The sequence below is a fragment of the Myotis myotis genome, unplaced genomic scaffold (genome assembly GCF_014108235.1).
Source record: "Myotis myotis isolate mMyoMyo1 unplaced genomic scaffold, mMyoMyo1.p scaffold_m19_p_17, whole genome shotgun sequence".
Taxonomy (NCBI): domain Eukaryota; kingdom Metazoa; phylum Chordata; class Mammalia; order Chiroptera; family Vespertilionidae; genus Myotis; species Myotis myotis.
This window is the reverse complement of record NW_023416321.1, coordinates 17,353,112-17,370,717: the sequence shown is the minus strand read 5'-3', so window position 1 is coordinate 17,370,717 and position 17,606 is coordinate 17,353,112. Positions and strand designations below refer to the sequence as shown.

At 57.1% G+C, this 17,606-nt stretch overlaps 1 protein-coding gene across 1 annotated transcript in view; it reads right to left on the bottom strand.

The window, feature by feature from the left end:
* CACNG4 (calcium voltage-gated channel auxiliary subunit gamma 4) overlaps positions 1-16,867 on the bottom strand; it is a 52,684-nt gene extending 35,817 nt beyond the window's left edge. The window contains exon 1 of the mRNA XM_036342125.1: positions 16,378-16,867. Coding sequence (XP_036198018.1) covers positions 16,378-16,597 — 220 coding nt within the window. The 5' untranslated portion in view covers positions 16,598-16,867. The remainder of the gene's footprint in view (positions 1-16,377) is intronic.
* Positions 16,868-17,606: the final 739 nt, after the last annotated feature.

The window sequence follows — 17,606 nt, the reverse complement described above, 5'->3', positions numbered from 1 at the left end:
TCCTCGGAACCTGGCACAGGCTGGGTACACACATTCCCAATGAGTATTTGCTGGGTTGGCTAGACCTGAAGAACACACAGGCAGCAGGTGGGGCCTGGTGGCAAGCCACCTGGGGAGGGAGTATCTTTGTTACTGCAGATGTGTATTTGTTTTAAATTGTTATTGAGGATAATATGCAATGAGTCATCCTAAGAATGCACTTGCTGAGTGCATGTCTGCATCCATGTGACCACCACCCACATCAGGTGTAGACCGCGTTCACCGCCCCACAGGCTCCTCCCTCCTCCCGGGCAGTTCTCCAGGAAGGAAGCCACGCTGCTGGCCTCCGTGACCCTAGAGGAGCTCTGCCTGTGTGTGAATTGGATGCGAATGGAGGCGTGCAGGATGGTCAGACTCGGTTTCCCCATCTGCCTTTTGTGAGCTGGGAGTCACCCCATGAATGCCAACTGTCGGAACTGTTAGGTCAGAGAGAGCCCAGGATCGGACACATGCAGATGTGTGATGAGATAATGGACTCCCCCTGGCATTTCTAACAGATCAGCGTGCCAGACACAGAAAGTGGCTTCTCCCTGAATTAACACGACCCCCACACAGACACTGACTCCTTCCTGAATACTCCTGCTGACCCCCTGCAGCGGAACCTTCCTCAGCTGAATACCTCAGCTCATGTCCCCGCCCCTCACCCAACTGCAGTACAAAACAAAGCTTCCCCCCTCCCTGTTGGCGTGAATCCACGCGCCCTGTCTTTGGGGTACGTGGGTCTCCCGGGGACGCAATAAACCTTTTCTTTTTCTTTCTTTTTCTGATTCACTGGACTCTCTTTATTTCCTATGCCGCCTCCTGAGCCACCTAACCTAACAGGAACCTGGGTGTGAGAGCGTGCCGGCAGGTGGGATCCCTGCCGAATATGGGGCCCGGGGGTTGGAAGTGCAGTTCATGCCGCCTTCAAGGAGCGGTCTGGAGCAACATGCGTTTCACCTTCCCTGCTGAGAGCACCCCATCTTAAGAGCCGCCCTCAGTCTGACAGCGAGTCTTTCCTCTCCAGGCTGCATGAGTCAGACCTGGGCCCTGCATCCTGTGAGGTTCTGGTCACGACGCCGTGCCCACCTCCTCCGAGAAGCCTGCCGAGCCAGCCGGGCCTACCTCCTGTGCCTAGCAACCACTGGGCTGCACCTGTGGGCCTGGGTCTCTCGCCACATCTGACCTCCCTCCCCGACCAGCATCAGCCGCCTGCACTGTGTTCTCTGGGTTCCCCGGGCCATAGTTCCAGGACACTGAGTCACCCACAGCCTCTCCTCAGGGAAACTGAGGCTGCCTCTCTTCCCTGCTGTGCAGCAGGCAGAGGACGGTGTTTCCCGTGGGGCTGGGCTAGCAGCCAGAGACCCGGGCGCAATGCTGGCCTGTGCCCCAGGCCGATAAGCCTGCCTCAGTCTCCCCACCTCCCACAGGGTAGCCGTGCTATGTGGTAAGGATGAAAGGAACTACACAAAGCGCCTGCACTTAACCATTTTTCAGAAGCTGCAGCTGCCGCGGTTAAGGCTTCAGCACAGCTTGGTGCTGAAGAGGATGGATCCGGAGCTAGACTGCCTGGGTTTGAACCCTGACGTCACCCCTTGTTCCTTGGCCCCTCTGTACCTCAGTTTCCTTATCCACACAATGGAAGTAATGCCAACCGATCTCATAGGGTGGCTGAGAAGGAACGGAATCAACATAGAAAGTGCCTGGGGCAGGTCCTGGCACAGAGCAAAAGCCAGGTGGGTGTTGGCTCTTCCTCTCTCTCTAGCAGTGCCCACCTCTGACGAGTGGGAGGGTCTCCTTGGGGTCTCTGAGCCCCAGCACCTCTCTGACTGCTTTTTTTGCACCAGCAGACACCCCACCAAGGCTTGTGGGTCAGAAACCAGAACGCGACCAGGTTTAAAAACACCCACACACAGACCAGGTAAATTTCCTCTCTGATCCTGGGAGCTGGGGAGCTGGGGGAGAATACAAACACCACTTCCAAGAAAATGAAGGGCTTTCAAGGGCTGGAGCCGAGTGCTTTGTTTTCGGCTCCAGGAAAGACTGAACAAGAAGGAACAGGAGCCGCCATCAGAGACACAGCAATTTCGACGAGAACCAAGGAACAGCTTTCTAGTCCAAGTTCTCTGGGTCCCCCGGGGTCTTGGACATCTCAGCGCAGGGCTGCTGGACTCGGGACCTCACTGTCGGCCTCTCTCTGCGTCCCCTGGCGCTTTTATCTCTTTCTAAGTTTGTTTATAATTAGTTTCAGGTGTACAACATAGTGAGGCCACATTTATATAACCTCACAAAGTGATCAAAAGCTATTTGCACGTGGCATAACTGTTAAGGGCTTAATATCCGAAAACTATGTGACGTACAGTCTTTAGTCTTAACTCAGACGGCCGCTAACAGCTGAAAGCAGCATTCATGAGCACGTGGCAACAGGACCCATGGAAGCTAAGACCTTGGCATCAACTGGCATTTGAAGGGTCAAGGACTCATCGACACAAAGAGCAAGGGATCCTCAGAGTGGCCCAGGCACAGTGGAAACTGCCTTTCCTCCAGTGTCACCACGCAAAGATTTCTTTCTACAGAATTTACACAGATGGAATTGGCAGTGCACACATTTCAAGACAGAAGAACCCTTTTCTTAAAAGCGTCTGAAGATTTTTGGGGTGCAACGAAGCATGCTTAAACAAGCCACAGGGAGATCTTTCAGGGGAAATACAAAGCAAGCATCTTCTGTTCATACTTCGTCGGGTTCATATTTTAAGAAACCTGGGCCAGTCTGGCTGCGGCAGAAAAATTCCCCCAAAGGGACATTTCCTGACGCAGCTTTTATGTTAAGTGCTTAGTTTTACATATGTGATCAAAGTTGGTAAGGCCATCTATCTAGGTCTTACTTTTCTTTATACTCACTTCTGTGGTCAGTTGGGGCACTTTTATGATATGAGATGGATTTCCAGGAATGAAAACCCAGTGTGTAAACTGTGCTTACGGGAAATAAAGACTCAACGGTGGATGGCTGGTGAAGGAATCAATTTGGTTATAAGTCAGGGTGGCCGATAATAAAACTCTGACAAAAGGTGGCTGGGCATGATGCCAGGGAGCGTGTTCCTGGATGCGTTTAAGAATAAAGAGAAGATCCCTGGCCAGTGTGGCTCAGTTGGCTGAGCGCCTTCCCATGCACGGAGAGGTCATGGTTCGATTCCGGTCAGAACACATGCCTGGGTTGTGGGCTCGATCCCCAGTAGGGGGCGTGCAGAAAGCAGTCGATGGATGCTCTCTTCCATAGTGCTCTCTCTCTCCCTCTCTCTTCTTCTCTCTCTAAAATCAATAAAAACATTTTTAAAAAAGGATAAAGAGAAGAAGCACCATCAATGCTAAATGAATATATACATCCATTCACCTGGCTGAGGACAGACTGGCCTTGGTGCTTTTTACATTTAAACATCAGGCTTATATCTTTTCTTCCTCAACATAATAGAAAATCTGAAAAAGACAGAGGGAGATCCACTAAGCCACGCAGAGTTCCCATGACCACATTGGGACATTTTGGTGAATTTCCTTCCAATGCCTTTCCCAGCATCACAGAGCAGCCCCGCCACTTCCCCATCTGCTCTGTGCCAGGCGCCCTTTCGGAGGTTCCACATCTGTGGGTTTCGGACGCACTCAATTTGCTATTTAATAGAATTTTCCCCGTGTTTAATAACCCTTCTAATAATCACAGAGTTAAAATAATACATTTTTATCTAGTCAATGCGTCAAGAACTTTCAAAAGGCTGCCTGGAACAGGAAGGACAGGGCTTGTGTGACTTAACTATGGCAGATAACAAAGGCCAAGAGGAGAAGTAATTAGAAAGAAAGAAAGAAAGAAAGAGGGATGAGAGGGAGGGAAGCAAGGTTGGGGGATGGGAAAGAAAGGATTTGGCTTCCAGAGGATGCTGGGAATGGGGCCCACTAGTTGGCCAGGTGGGTGTGGTGACGGTAGGGACAGGGGGAGTGCACCCTTGGGACACATCAAAAGAGCCACTGAGTGGGGGGAGTATCTGAGGAGTGTGCAGGTGGGGGACAGGCGAGGGGCCAGCGGGCCACTCCCCGAAAGACTGAACCCCAAGGCCGTGGCCACGGGCCACCAGTGGCCACCACGGTGGGAGAAGGGAGACCCTCCTAACGGTCAGGCAAACGGGGGACTCTCCGCCCACCAGGCATCTGGCCTTGCCTCCCTTGCAGGAATGAATCCGTGGGCAGAAAGACAACAAACGCTATTTTTCATGCGAGAGGAGCTGGCCATCAGGGAAAATCAGAGTCCCTTTGTATGACATGCCAAACTGCTGGAGCGAGGAAACGTCTCGGGCGAGGGCTCAGATGCGAGCCGGGAACAGCGCGCTCGCCCTGGGGAACCCGGGCCGTCAATGTGGGCTTGTTATCGGCTTTTCAGAGCGGGAGCAGGAAGCGAGTGTGGGGCGTCCTCCCCACAAGTGCAGGGCTAAGATGAGCTGGTGACATGGCCTTGGCCAGACAGGCCGGCCCCTGGAAGGGAGCCTAGATGTCCTGAAATGTCCTCGGGTGTCTGGGGATCCATCCTCTTTTCTTTGCTGTGGGTTGGTCTGGGGGCCGGGGGCTGGCCAAGGGCTCCCTTCCTCCGAGATCCACCCTCACGCTGGACCCCCTTCCCTCCTGTTGCCCTGCGTGCTGGGCATTCCTGTTAGCAAATGAGAACAGCTCACCCGATTCCAGCCCCAAGCTAAGCACAGACCTACCTCATCTCGGCTCCTGCCAGCCAGTCAGCACAGGTGTTGCTAACATCCCCATTTTGCAGAGAAAGCAACTGAGGCTCGAAGGAGTTGAAATGACTGGCTGAGGGGCCGCAGCTAGTGGGAGGGAGAGGCTGGATCCAAACCCTGAGTCACTCCGGGATCTGGACCCTCCGCTAACACGTCCTCTCCAAGACGCTGCTCCCAATAGCCGCTGTGTATTTTGAATCCGTGGGAGGCAGAGGTAAATGGAGCCCTGAGAGTGTTTTCCATGTGGCCCTCCTGAGGACCCTGAGACAGGCCTTGTTGGAGCCCCCACGAGGAGGCCCTGCCATCCAGGCCTGTTCCGATGCTCTCCACATCCTAGGCTGCATTCTGCTGCCCATCTTTCCCCTGTGGGACCCAGCGAGTAAGTTGCCCAAGGGTTCTCTCTACCCAACAGTGCCCAGCAGGTGCCCCATAAATGCTTAACAATGACAGAGTTGTAAGGAACACCCTCTCCAGGCAGCCCCTGGCTCTGTGGAGTGTTTGCAGTGAGCCTTGGGGGAAAAAATAAGACGTGAGACCTGCAGGTGTCTATCATGATGCCCATTTTACAGATGAGAAAACTGAGGCTCAGAGAAACTAAGGACTTTGCCCAAGGCCACAGAGCTCATACAGGATACAGCAGGATTCAAATGCAGATCTCTCTGACCACCCTGCCCCCCAGCACCTGTCCTACTGACCAGCACACGGACTTGGTTCAGGTATCACCTCCCCTGACTCGCTACTAGACAGTGACTCCTGGTGGGAGAGGTCAGGGAGGTGCGGGGCTTCGCAGACCCGGGAATGAGCCTGACACTATCACAAGTGGGACTGGTCCTATTGAAGGGTGCTGAGCCGGGGGGACGATGTGATCTGACTTACGTTTTTATAAGATCCTCCTGGCTATGACTGAAAGGCAAGATGGGGGTTGGAGGACAGAAGAGAGAGCAGGGACATCTGAGGCTACCGCCAGCGTGCGGTGTCAGGGTGAAAAGAGACCAAGCCAGCAGTGTGTCCAAGAAAATGAGGCTCCAGCCCTGTCCCCTCCGCGGTGCCTCTGTGGGAGCCACTGTGCTTTTCACGGCACTTTCCCAAGAATCATCTCATTGAATTTTCACACCATGGGCGGGGTGGAGGACACAGAGATAAAAGGAGGACAGAGAGAGAGGGAGGATGGAGGGAGGGAGGAGAGACGGATTGGGGGGGGGGGTGGGACGGACAGGTATCGTTTGCCAACCTGACAGCCAAGCAAACAGAGGCTCTAAGCAGTTCAGGGATAAACAGGTGATTGTCCAGATGGTTAGTGGCAGAATCAGGACCAGGCCACAGTCTCCTGACTCCCACCCCGGCCCCTTGACCTCCTTTACCACAGCCCATGTTCCTGGAGTCCACAGCTGCAGCCTCAGTGCCTGCCAGGGAATGGGATGTGGGGACGCGCGTCCTGGGGCTGCCATCACCGCCCCAGGCGCTGCCTCTGTGCTGGACCCTGTAATTGACAGCCCTCAGGTTCTGGTTTTATGGTTCACAGAAGCCACTCAGAGCGGTGCGGCCTCTGAGAGGTGTTGCCACTGGCCCGACATCCCTGGGGAGGCACAGCTTCTCCATTCCCAGGCCCCGGGGACCAAGGAGCTGACCCGGGGCCTCACTCAGCTCAGCTGCCAAGGTTGGGCCACTGAATTCTTCGGGAAAACTTCCAAGTTTCAGAAAACATGGAAATGGGGAGGAGGTGACACCTGAATATCTACAGGGTGCCAAGCACCACGAGGGTTATTTGTGTGTGTGTTTTTCTAGAACCTTTACAACAATCCCAGGGGTTGATTCGATGATGCTTCTGTTTTACAACGAGGGGAACTGGAGTTCAGAGAGGGCAGGTAATTTGTCTGAAGACACACAGCTGACAAGGGGCAGAGTCTAGACTCAACCCCAGGTCTGTGTGACTTCAGTGCTGGTGTCTGAGGCCGCTGCTTCCATGTGGACGAATGGGGGGTGGAAAGTGCGAGCTGGGACAGCATCCAGCCCCCGTCTGTCTCCTCAGGGAGAGTAGGTGACAGAGGCTGACGGCACGTTAGCCAGGGAGTCTAAGCATTTTTAGTGACTCGCTTCTCTCCCAGGCTCTGGAGCAGGGCTGGAGTCAAGAAAGTCCCCTGGGCCTTTCCACACTCAGAGAGGGGGCCATGGCGGGGAGGAGAGAGCCACAAACAGCATTTGTTGAACACCGATGGGCTTGGCAAGGTAGGGGCACAGAAGGGTCAGCCCTCCTCCCCAACCCCCCCAGTTAAAACCCAAAACCCTTACAAATACCAGCTCTGTGAAGCCCCCTGTGGCTGGAGGACCAGGGCTCCAGGAGCCCGAGGAAGGAGCTGGGGTTGACTTTATGGAGGAGGTGGCCTGAAGGAAGTGTAGGGGGTGGGTGGATGTGGGTGTGATGGAGGGATGGAGGGGGGACCCAAAACAAGCAGACTCTTCAGACCCAAGCACTGCTCTGGCTCCAGGACCCCAACAGTGGGGCCCTCTGGCCCCTTCCTGGCTCTAGCAGTGGGAGGGGCGGAGGAGGAGGCCCGAAGCCAAGGCCAAGCATGGCTCAGTGTGAAGTCACACCCTGACCTCCTTGACCCAGCAGAGAGCCTGGGGTCTTTGCAAAGACCCTGGAACTTCACTGAGGGGGGCGGGGTGTCCTCTGGACCCCAGTCCTGTGCGGACCCAGCAGAGACATTCAGGATGCCTGGAAATACAAAGGAGCAAGAATGTCTAGCCCCTGCCCCATGGCTGCCGGGTGATGGATGACCTTCCGGGCCTCCCTCACAGCCCCTGTGCGCTGGAGGTTGGCAGCTAAGTTCCTCCTCTGGCTGCCGGCCCACACCCAGGAGCCTGGTGGGATAGAGAGGCCAGGGCACCTACTCTGTAGGTGTGTGCTGGGTACTTTCACATCTATAGCCTCATTATCCCATTTTTCAGACATGTGAGCAACAACTCAGAGAGGTTAAGTAACCTGCTCGAAGCCACACAGCGACCTGGCAAAACTGGGATCTTCTCTCCCCCGAACTTGGTCTCTTTCCTCTACCCCTTGCTGCCTTTCAATAAAGTCTATTTTAATGTGATAGGAGACTGTCTGGTGTGTACGGAGTCACGAATACATTTCTTCCAGGCTTCTGTGTCAGAAAGAGCCGGGCTTCTCTTGAGCTCCAGTTTCCTTTTATTACGCGGACACTGCAACTCTGACCTGTGGCCATGTTCCTCTCTCTGTCCCCGCCCCGGGAAGCCCAGAGACACATCGGTGGCCCACCTCTGGCAACTGAGCCAGCCTTTCGTGTACTAACCGGACTCAACCGTCTTAGTTGCCTAATTTTATTTTAACTTCCGTCCCAGTCCCTCACCTATTACAGTACTTACTTTGTCCCTTCCTTCCTTCTTTCCGTTTTTGGTTGGAGACAAAAAGAACAAACAGAGGAAAGCCATGTGATGTGCTTTTCACAGCTTGGAAAAGTTTTTTCATCTGAAGAAATTGATAAGTTAGGAAAAAAGGCCCTTGGTCTGGTACCAGGTCCTGACTTACAGTTCAGAAAAGATGGTCTTGTATGGCACTTCCCAGAGCGCCAGGAGGCGGGCTCTGGGGGAGATCCAGGCAGGGCCTGCCTGGCCCGTCCCTGGGGGGTAGAACCGGTCTGTTCTCTTTGTGGAGCTGTTCCCCGGAGAGCCAGCCCGTGCACAGGCACACACTCACGGGAGACGGCCCTTGCTGGAGGACAGCGCTGCTTCGCAGAGTGTGTTTGCAGTGAACTGTGAGGGAGGTGCCGAACTGCGGCACAGAAAGGCCCGCAGGGAGTGAGTTCCTTGCCTCTCTGCATTTCTTGCTTCTTACCCTGTGCTATGGCGGCTGCTTCTGGCCCAACCTTCACTCAGGTGCCGGCCCCAGGGGAGGCTGTGCAGACAGAGCCCTATCCAGGCAGCCCCCACACCCGCTTCTGCTACCGGCTCCGTTTACCTACGAGCTGTGTGACCTTGGGTAACTCCCTCTACCTCTCTGGTCTTCAGTCCCTTTTGCTTGCAGAGCGTGAGGACTGGGCCACATCAGTAATTTGCATCCCCAGTGTGGACACATGCTGGGCTGTCACAGGCAGGGGGAGCTGGGTCACCTGCAACTCATTACTCTCTTTTTTTTTTTTAACTTAAGAATAATTTTTCCCAATTACAGTTGACATTCGATATTATTTTATATTACTTTCAGGTGAACAGCGCTGTGTTTAGACAAACCTATATACTCTATAAAGTAATCCCCTGATATTTCAAGTAGCCACCTGGCACCATACATAGCTGTTACAATATTACTGACAGCATTTCCTATGCTGTACATCTCCATGACTGTTTTGTAACTGCCAACGTGTACTTTCCAATCCCTTCACCTGTTTCATCCAGCTCCCCTCCCCTCAGGCAACCGCCAGCAGAAGTCATTACTCTTAAGAAAGGAATGGAACAGGCACCATCTATGACTCCTGCCACCTAAAGCTGGGTCACCCCCTTAGGAGAGAGGCTCCCCCAACTTGCACTCCATGTGTTTTCTAGAAGGAGAGAGAAACCAGTGGCATTCCTACCAGCTGCCAGGCACCGGTCGGCCCCTGCCCCCACCTAAATGATGCTTTCCTCAGAGCAGTGGTTCCCCATGGGGGGCAAGTACGCTCCCCCAACCCCAGGGGACGTTTAACGAAGTCTGGAGGTATTCTGGTGGTCACAATGTGGTGGGCTGAAGGGGGATGCTACTGGCTGCTGGAGGAGAGGAGCCGGGTGTGCTGCCACGCCTCCCACACACGCAGGCGGCCCCACGCAAAGGATGCTCTGCCCAGGCGCGGCCAGGGCCGAGGGGACACGCTGCCCTGCCCTGAGGGACAGGTGACTCTGAGCCTACGTGCTTGGGTCTATTACGAGTTATCGCGATTCTCCGGAGTTAGGCTGTGCGGTACTTTCCGGCACTACCTGGCTGTGGGGGTGTTGGGGAGTAGTGTCAAAATCTGGGGTCCCTCATGGGTACACTCTTGATTTCCTTTCCCAACCCTGCTCCTCCATCTTCCCAATTTGGGCATTGACACCTCTAACCTACCAGCTGCCCAAATCCAGGCAGTCACCCCTGATTCGTCACCCCCTCCTCCCGCCCTTCCCCTCTTCCTCTCCATCTCTGCTGCTGCCGCTTGGCCCTGGGGCCCCAGTCTAGTCACTTGCAACCGTGTCCAGACCCATTCCCTGGTGGCCTCCCTTGCTTCCCAGAATCTTCTCTACATGCAGCCACACAATATTCCAAAAGCATAAATCAGATCCCTTCATTCCCCTGCCCTAAAGGCCCCCTAAGCTTTTTACAGGATCCCACATAAAATAAAGCAGGCTCCTGCCCCTGCCCTCCAAGCCTCTGCCCCACCCCCACGCAGGGAGGAGCCTTGCTCCTCCCTCCTCACCAGCTTCTCTCCTCCTGGGGCCTTGGCTTTCCTTCCTAGAAGGTCTTCGCCAGCCCTTCTCTGACAGCTCTTGCCTGTCCCCTCTGCTGACAGCATCCCTCCCAGCCTCTGTCAGCACAGCCCCTGCTGTTTTCATGACAGCGCTCATTAGTACCTGGAAGTTCCAGCTACCTCATTAGAATGCCAGCTCCAGGGGAGCAGGGACCGGCTCTGTCCATCCACCACCGAGACTCAGAGCCTCCCAGGTCCCACACAGAGCAGTGCTCAGTGAGCATGCGTTGAATGAATGAATGCATGTGTGAATGAATGAACAGAAGCATCCCTGGCAGGTAGGTGACTGTCTTAGCAGAAAAAAGGGTGGGAGACGTTGAACTAAGTAACCTCAAAGGCTCTTCCAGTTGGAGAAACCGCTCCCTGTTTCTATGAGCCTGCCACAAGGCCGCTGTGAACCTGGCTCTACTGGAAGCTGAGGGTGGGATGCTCCCTGGGGCTTATGTACCAGGAAGTCCAAGGTAGGAGGAATGTTCCAGAGTATCTGGACCCCACTTTCAGACGAGGAAACAGAGGCCCACCAGGCTCTCTCTTCCACAGCCCCACTCGGGCTATCCTGTTCCTTGCCCCCCCTCACCTTTGAACCCTGGATCTGATGACCCAAGGCGCCCCCTGCTCTGAACTTCCATGACTCTGTCCTGAAACACCCAGGATCGTGGCCTTCTGAGGAGACGCACACAGGATGCTTCTGTTAAAGAACTGCCAGTTTCCTACTGAAACTTTCTGAAGCCTTAGACAGGGGGCTCCTCCAAAGCCAGCTCTGTGGTGGGGCCATTAAGTCAGATCCCAGGCTGGGGTCCACCATGATCCCCAGCTTCTCCTCAGTCAGGAGGCTCCAGTTAAAGGGAGCTAGTATTTTATCATGAGGCAGGAGAAAAGAGTGAAGAACAGAGGAAGGTGAAGCGACGGCGCAGGGCATTAGGGAAGGTAGGCACAAGAGGGGACTGCCAGGGCCCCTCCCCGGATGACTAGAGAGTGAGCACCAGTTATAAAGCAGGAACGATCCGTAGGTGAACACTCTAATCCCAATAGTGCTGGAGGTGGGGCTTTTGGGAGTTGACTCAGTGTGGATGAAGGGTGGGGTCCTCATGATGGGCTCAGTGCCCTTATATGAGGAGACCACGTGAACACAGCGAAAAGGTGGCAGTCTGCAAGCCAGGAAGAGAGCCCTCACCAGGAACCCAAATGGCTGGCACCTTGATCTTGGACTTCCATCCTTACAGAACTGTGAGAAATAAATGTCTGCCCGACCGGCATGGCTCAGTGGTTGAGCATCGACCTATGAACCGGGAGGTCACGGTTCAATTCCCTGAACCCTGTCAGGGCACATGCCCAGGTTGCAGGCTCCCACCTCAGTGTGGGGCGTGCAGGAGGCAGCCAATCAATGATTCTCATCATTGATGTTTCTCTCTCTCCCTCTCCCTTCCTCTCTGAAATCAATAAAAAGATATTTAAAAAAAGAAAGAAATGTCTGCTGTGTAAGTCACTGAATCTATCATATTTTGCTATGGCAGCCCGAGCTGACTATTACAACACCCTTCCCAAATCTGGGCGATTAAAAAAAAAAAAAGAAAAAAGGGCACCCCCTGGCCGGTGGAAGCCTGGCCTGTCTGCTCATGCGCAGCCCAGCCGAGACCAGGACAGCAGAAGGCATCCTGCTCTCCTCAGCTGTGGCCACCCTGAGCCTAGTTTCTACACCTGTAAAAGGCAGATAATTAACGTCTACCTCGAGGTGTTGTTGACAATTACACCAACTAATGTAAGTCCTGCAGGAGTTCTTCAATGCCTGAAGGCTGTTAGTATTAACACCAGAGGGCAGAGGAGGGCCAGAGGGGGGGGGCGGGTGACTGGCTGGGCTGGCGGGAAGGGGGCCTGTGCCGGCTGCTGTCAAGCCCTGGGGCCTGATTGACAGGCTGTCGTGTGTTATTGCAAGAGAAAATGAAAGCAAACACACACAGGAATGGTTCCCAGCCCAGTGCCTGGCCTGGGGCAGGTGGAGAAAGGATGTCATTTGGATCTAAACCTCTCTGAATGGTGTGACGTGGGGAGCATGGCTTAAGGCAGAGCTTCCCAGCTGACCTGCTGTGAGAGGCTTCCCGGTGCTGGGGTGCTGGCGGTGCTGGAGCAGTGAGCTCTCCTCCACCTCTGAGCACCTGGAAGGACTGGGAAGAGGGGCTGGAGCCCTGGGTAGTCATGGATGTCTGCCCTCTCCCTCCCCGGCCCCAGGGAACAGGATTAATCTTCTCTTTTTCTCTGTGTGCCATGGTGTGAATAAAGTGTGGGGACGCTGGTGTGAGAGATGCTGCCCAGGTAGGAAGGTGAGCATGATTGGGGCAAAGGACCCTGTCACTTTCAGGGTCCAGAATCTTTCCACACCTTCCCAGGCTAGTGCCCAGACCGGAGCTGGCACAGCAGGCACAGGGCTCACCCCTGGCACCAAGGCTGCCATTTTAAGGCTCAGACAGAGCGAGAGGCAGGGCGCTGCCGAGGCTGTACTTTGCCAGGACTGTTTATTCAGGGGCCAGAGCTCTCCTGATGGCCGCACAGGGACAGGGTCCCTCGTGGCCGCTCCGGAGCTAACAGTGGGCATGCGGGCTTTGACATGAGCTGCTGTCGTCTGGGCCCCGAGTCTCCTGGTCCTTTCCTTGTTTTCACAAGTCTCCTGTCCCCACACACAGCAATGGCTCCGAAATGCTAGTTGACATTCTATCTACAGCTTGCCTAATTCCAAATGCAGGAGAGATTGGACAAATGTTGGCTGGCGATTCCTGTGATTGAAAAGTCTGCAAAGATTTATTACTCTTTTCCAATGTCCTCAGACTTGGGCTGAGTGTCACCAAAGATACAAAGAAAGAATAAATAGGGGTTGTGGGGAGGGAAGGCGCAGGTGGCCGATTATGGTTGGGACAAGCTAGTCCAGAACATGGTGGGAGGAGGGAGAGAGGGAGGAAGGGGGGGGGAGGGAGAGAGGGAGAGAGAAAGAGAGAGCGAGAGAGTGCGAGCATTATGCAATATCTGTGTATCACTTGTACTTTCTCACTTCTAAATGCCTTCCTTCCTGGATAGTCAGGTACTTTGTTCCATGTGCTGCATTTTAACCGCATCCCAGAAGTTGTCGGGAAGGGGCAGGAAGACATGGTGGGAAGAGCCCTATAGTGAGTCAAACCTGGCCCTGCAGCCTCCTTCCTGGGGGCCTCTGGGCAAGTGCCTTACCCTCTCTGAGCCTGCTTCCTGCCTGCAGATGGGGTGAAGACAGCGCCCTCTCAGGGCCTCTGTGATCATGCCATGCGGGAACCTGCACAATGCTCTGGGCACAGGAGTATTCTGACACTTGCCCAATAGAAGGGCAGAGGGGAAGACCGGGTTTTGGGGGGGGGGGGAGGTGTCAGAAAGAGGCTGTGGGATGCGAGCCCTGCGGGGGGAGGGGGCTCAGGGCGGCACCCAGGGGCCCTTCTGCAGGCAGCCCTGCCAAACTGCATGGCTGCTTCACATACACTGAGAGCTGGGCTCTCCTGGGCTGGCAACATCATTGATGGGGAACCACCGGGAAACTGAATCCGCTGTTTGTGAGCTGCCAGCGAACCCTTCAGAGTCCCGCCATCACAACCGGCGCTTTGTTAGCTGCCTGCTGCAGTATTTCTCCCGTTTCCGCCCAGAGGTTGGATCTCTCTCTCTTTTTCCCCACGTAATGCTTTGGGGCACTTTGTTAGAGAACAGGTGGAGATAATGCAGTTGACACACAAAAACCAATACTGAGGTGCCTGAGCCCGACCCCCCATTCCCCCAGGAAGTAGCCTGGGGTTAATGTGCTGTCTGCAGCTCAACCCAGACACTCGCTGGCAGGTGGTGGCATTGTAGATGTCAGATTCACCCCCGTTGGGCTCTGCCATGTGCTGTGATGAGATAAGCTGGCGGTTTCCACACAGGTTGGGGGACGGTCATGAGGGTTCTAGTCAATACAAGAAATTCTGAACCAGCTTTCCCAGACCTGGGTTGGTCCAAGGAAGCTCTGGCCCTGGGAGGTGGCCAGGCTTGGCCTTGGAACCCCAGGCCTCATGGGGATGGCTGAGGCCCTGGTGAAGGCCCCCGACGGCAGTCCCCCACCCTCCCTCTGCCAGCTGCCGGGAGCTTGGGGCTTTTTTGATGAACACATCCATCCTAATTAGGACGAGGAATTAATAAAGGAGGCATTGGAGCCGCTGTGCAGAGACCCGGCTTGCTGGCGTGGAGCAGCTCCAACTTCCACAGGGAAACTGGAAGCTCTGTCTGGGTGGTGACAGTAGCATGACTTACGGTGCCACGTGGACAGCGCCCCGTGCAGCCTGTGAGGCGGGCTCTGCAGCCCCTGCTCTGTGTCAACTCAGGTGCCATGGCAGGGAGTGACATGGGTACGTCTCCACATGAGGGGAGTAGGTGTTCGTGATCTGAGCAACTGCACACCCAAAATAACGTTTTTCAAAAGGCAGGAGGAGGGTGTGATCGTGCCCACCCGCCCCCCCCCTTCCTTTGTGCAGCTGTGTTTCCCAAACTATTGATTGCACAGTCACCCCTGGCATTAAGCTGCAAACTGCAAAGGGCAAAGCAGCCTAGTTTGGGAGTGGGTGTGGGGGGCGGAGGTGGGCAGGATTCCAGGTAAGAACAGGCTTGGTCTAGGTCCTAGATTCTAGGAGGAGAGAGAGGGGACAAGTTGGGCCTCACCGAGCTACCCAGCTCCACAGAGCCTCTTTATAGATGACTCCAAACGCGGCCAGAAAAGGGCCATCTTTTTAAGTGCTCCTTCCCAACTTCCACCGAGACCCAACCCCGCCTCACTGTTTGCAGGGGAGCTAGGTGTGGGGGAGAATTTCCCCCGAAAAACAAAGGGGCGGAGTTAACACGCGGGAAAGGTGACAGAAAAACGACGACGAAACTCTATCGAAAGATGGTTGGAAGGAACGCTCTGCCACTTCCCCCATCTCGTCTCCAGTGGGAAAGCCTAGCCCCAGAGGCAGACCCGTCCACACCTGCCTGGGGCCGAGGGCCCCTCCACAACCACCTGTAGCACGAGCTCCGCAGCTGGGCGGGCGGCACCGCGAGGCGCTGAGGTCCGGCGCACTTCGCCATTGGAGGCGTCCGGGCCTCCCCTCTCCGCCCCCCCACCCCCGACGCCCCCGGAGGGAGCGGCCCCCGCAGTCCCGGGGCACCCAATTCCGGCCCCTAGAGGCATTCCCACCTTACACCACCACTCGGCCTCTCGCGTCTCGGAGGTCAAGGCTCATGCCTCTCCTGCCCTCTGATGGGCGGCCACGCCCCTCCCAGGCCTTCCCGGTCCGCGGGTCGCCCCTGCGCGCCCCAGTTCTCTATCGAGGTCTCCCGCAGCCTCCTTGCCCAGGGACCACCACGGAGGGCTCGCTGCCTCAGTCAGGGGAGACTGGTGTCGCTCCCCTGCCCATCCCACCGAGCAGGTAGGAGCGGACGAGAAAGAATAGGGGATGGAACAGGTTTCGGCGGCGTCAGGTTCGGGCAACCAGGGCTCCCCCAGACCCGCTGGGAGCCCTCACCCCTCGCCCCGGGCCTGGAGCTGGATCTGAGCGGTCCTGGCGCTCCCCACCCCCGGCCGGCCCCGCCCCAGGATGACCAGTTCCCATAGCAATCGCAGAGACACTGGTTGCCAAGCAACCCCTCCCCCTCCGCCCTCCCCTCCTCTCGTGTCCGCTCCCCCCATCCCAGCCTCCTCCCGGCCCCCCCAGCTAGCCTCCCCCTCCCCCGGGGACGTCGGCGCGGTCCCTTGGGATCGTTTTGGTGTCCGGCTGCGCGCGCGCGTGAGTTTCGGTCTGTTTCATTGTCTGTGTGCGAGGGGGTGTGCGTGTGCTAGTGGAGAGTTTGTGGGATCGGTGTGTTGGGGGGTCCCCAGCCGGGAGGGACCCCGAGCTGGTACCCAGCTGGCCGCGAGGGGACCCGCCCGCTAGCTCCGGCTCCTTTGTGTCTCGCGCGGAGCCAGCCAGTGCCGCGCCCACCCCCTTCCCGGCCGGCGCCCCGGACAGGGGGTGGTGTGTGTTTGTGTGTGTGTGTGTGTGTGTGTGTGTGTGTGTGTTGGGGATGGGGGTTGCCGGAGCCGGCCGTACCTTCGATGCAGCACACCCGCCACAGCCCCGAGTGGGTGAGGTCCCCGCGGGCGCGGCGGGGCGGGGGCCCGTCGTCCATGGTCAGGTTGCTGCCGTTGCAGATGTGCGCGCTGGAGTACAGCCAGTAGTCGGTGCCGATGGCGATGGCCATGAGCGAGAAGGCGGCGAAGGCTCCGGCCGTGGTCAGCAGCAACTGCAGCCCGCGGTCGCATCGCACCATGGTGGGCGCCTCATAGTCCGCCGCCCGCCGGCCCGGCCCGCCGCGCCCGCCCGCCCTCTTTCCTCTGCGCGCCGCGCCGGGGGCGCCCGGGCTGGGGGGCCGAGGGCCGGGGGGCGGCGCCGCGCTCCGCGCTCCGACCCCGCGCCCCGGGCGTGCCTGTGCTCCGCAGCGCGGGGCTCAAACTCCGAGGCGCGGCGGCGAGTGAGGGCTGCACGGACCGCCGGACCCGCTGGCTGCGGCGCCCGGGGGCTCCTCCCTCTCGGCCCGCCCTCCCCCCGCGGCCCGCGCCTCCGCCCCGCGCCCTCCGCGCCTCCGCCCGCCGCCGCCACGCTCCGGGCCCGCGCCCCGCTCCTCTCGGCGCCGCCCCTCGGCCCCCACCTGGGTTCGCGCTGCCTGCTCTTCCCCCACCTGCGCCCGCCCGGGCTTTCTCTCCTTCCCGCCCCGCCCCGCCCTCGCGTGCGCTCTCTCTCCTCGCTCCGTCTCCCCGGGTTCATTCACAGTATTTGCGCGCAGGCAGCCGCGGCGCCGCTTCTCTGGGAGCACGGACGCAAACCACGTTTCCAGCTACCTCGCTCACCAACCCCGGACGCCCGCCGGTCCTTAGCCGGCCCTGGGGACCTTTAACGTGCGGAGTGTGTGTGTGTGTGTGTGTGTGTCCCTCCTTTCCTCGCGCACGGATCAGTGCCTTCACCTGGCGATGAGCGTAGAGGAGCGCGTGTGGAAGTGTTCAGGTCTGATTTCCAGAAACCCCAGACATCAGTCACAGCTGGGAGGCATTGCCAGCCCAGCCAGGCCGCTGCCACTCTGCTCCCGGACCCACGTGGCTCCGGTCTCCCGGGGCTCCTGGCGGGGCTAGGGAGCGCCCAGACTTTGGGATTGAGGCAGAAGGGAGGGGTCAGCCAGAGGTCCCCTGGGAAGAACTCCCTGCTTCATAGGGCGCTGGCGAGGCCGTGACTGAGGCGGAGTGCTCCCCCATGACCACAGTTCTGACGGCATGTTACTGTGAAGC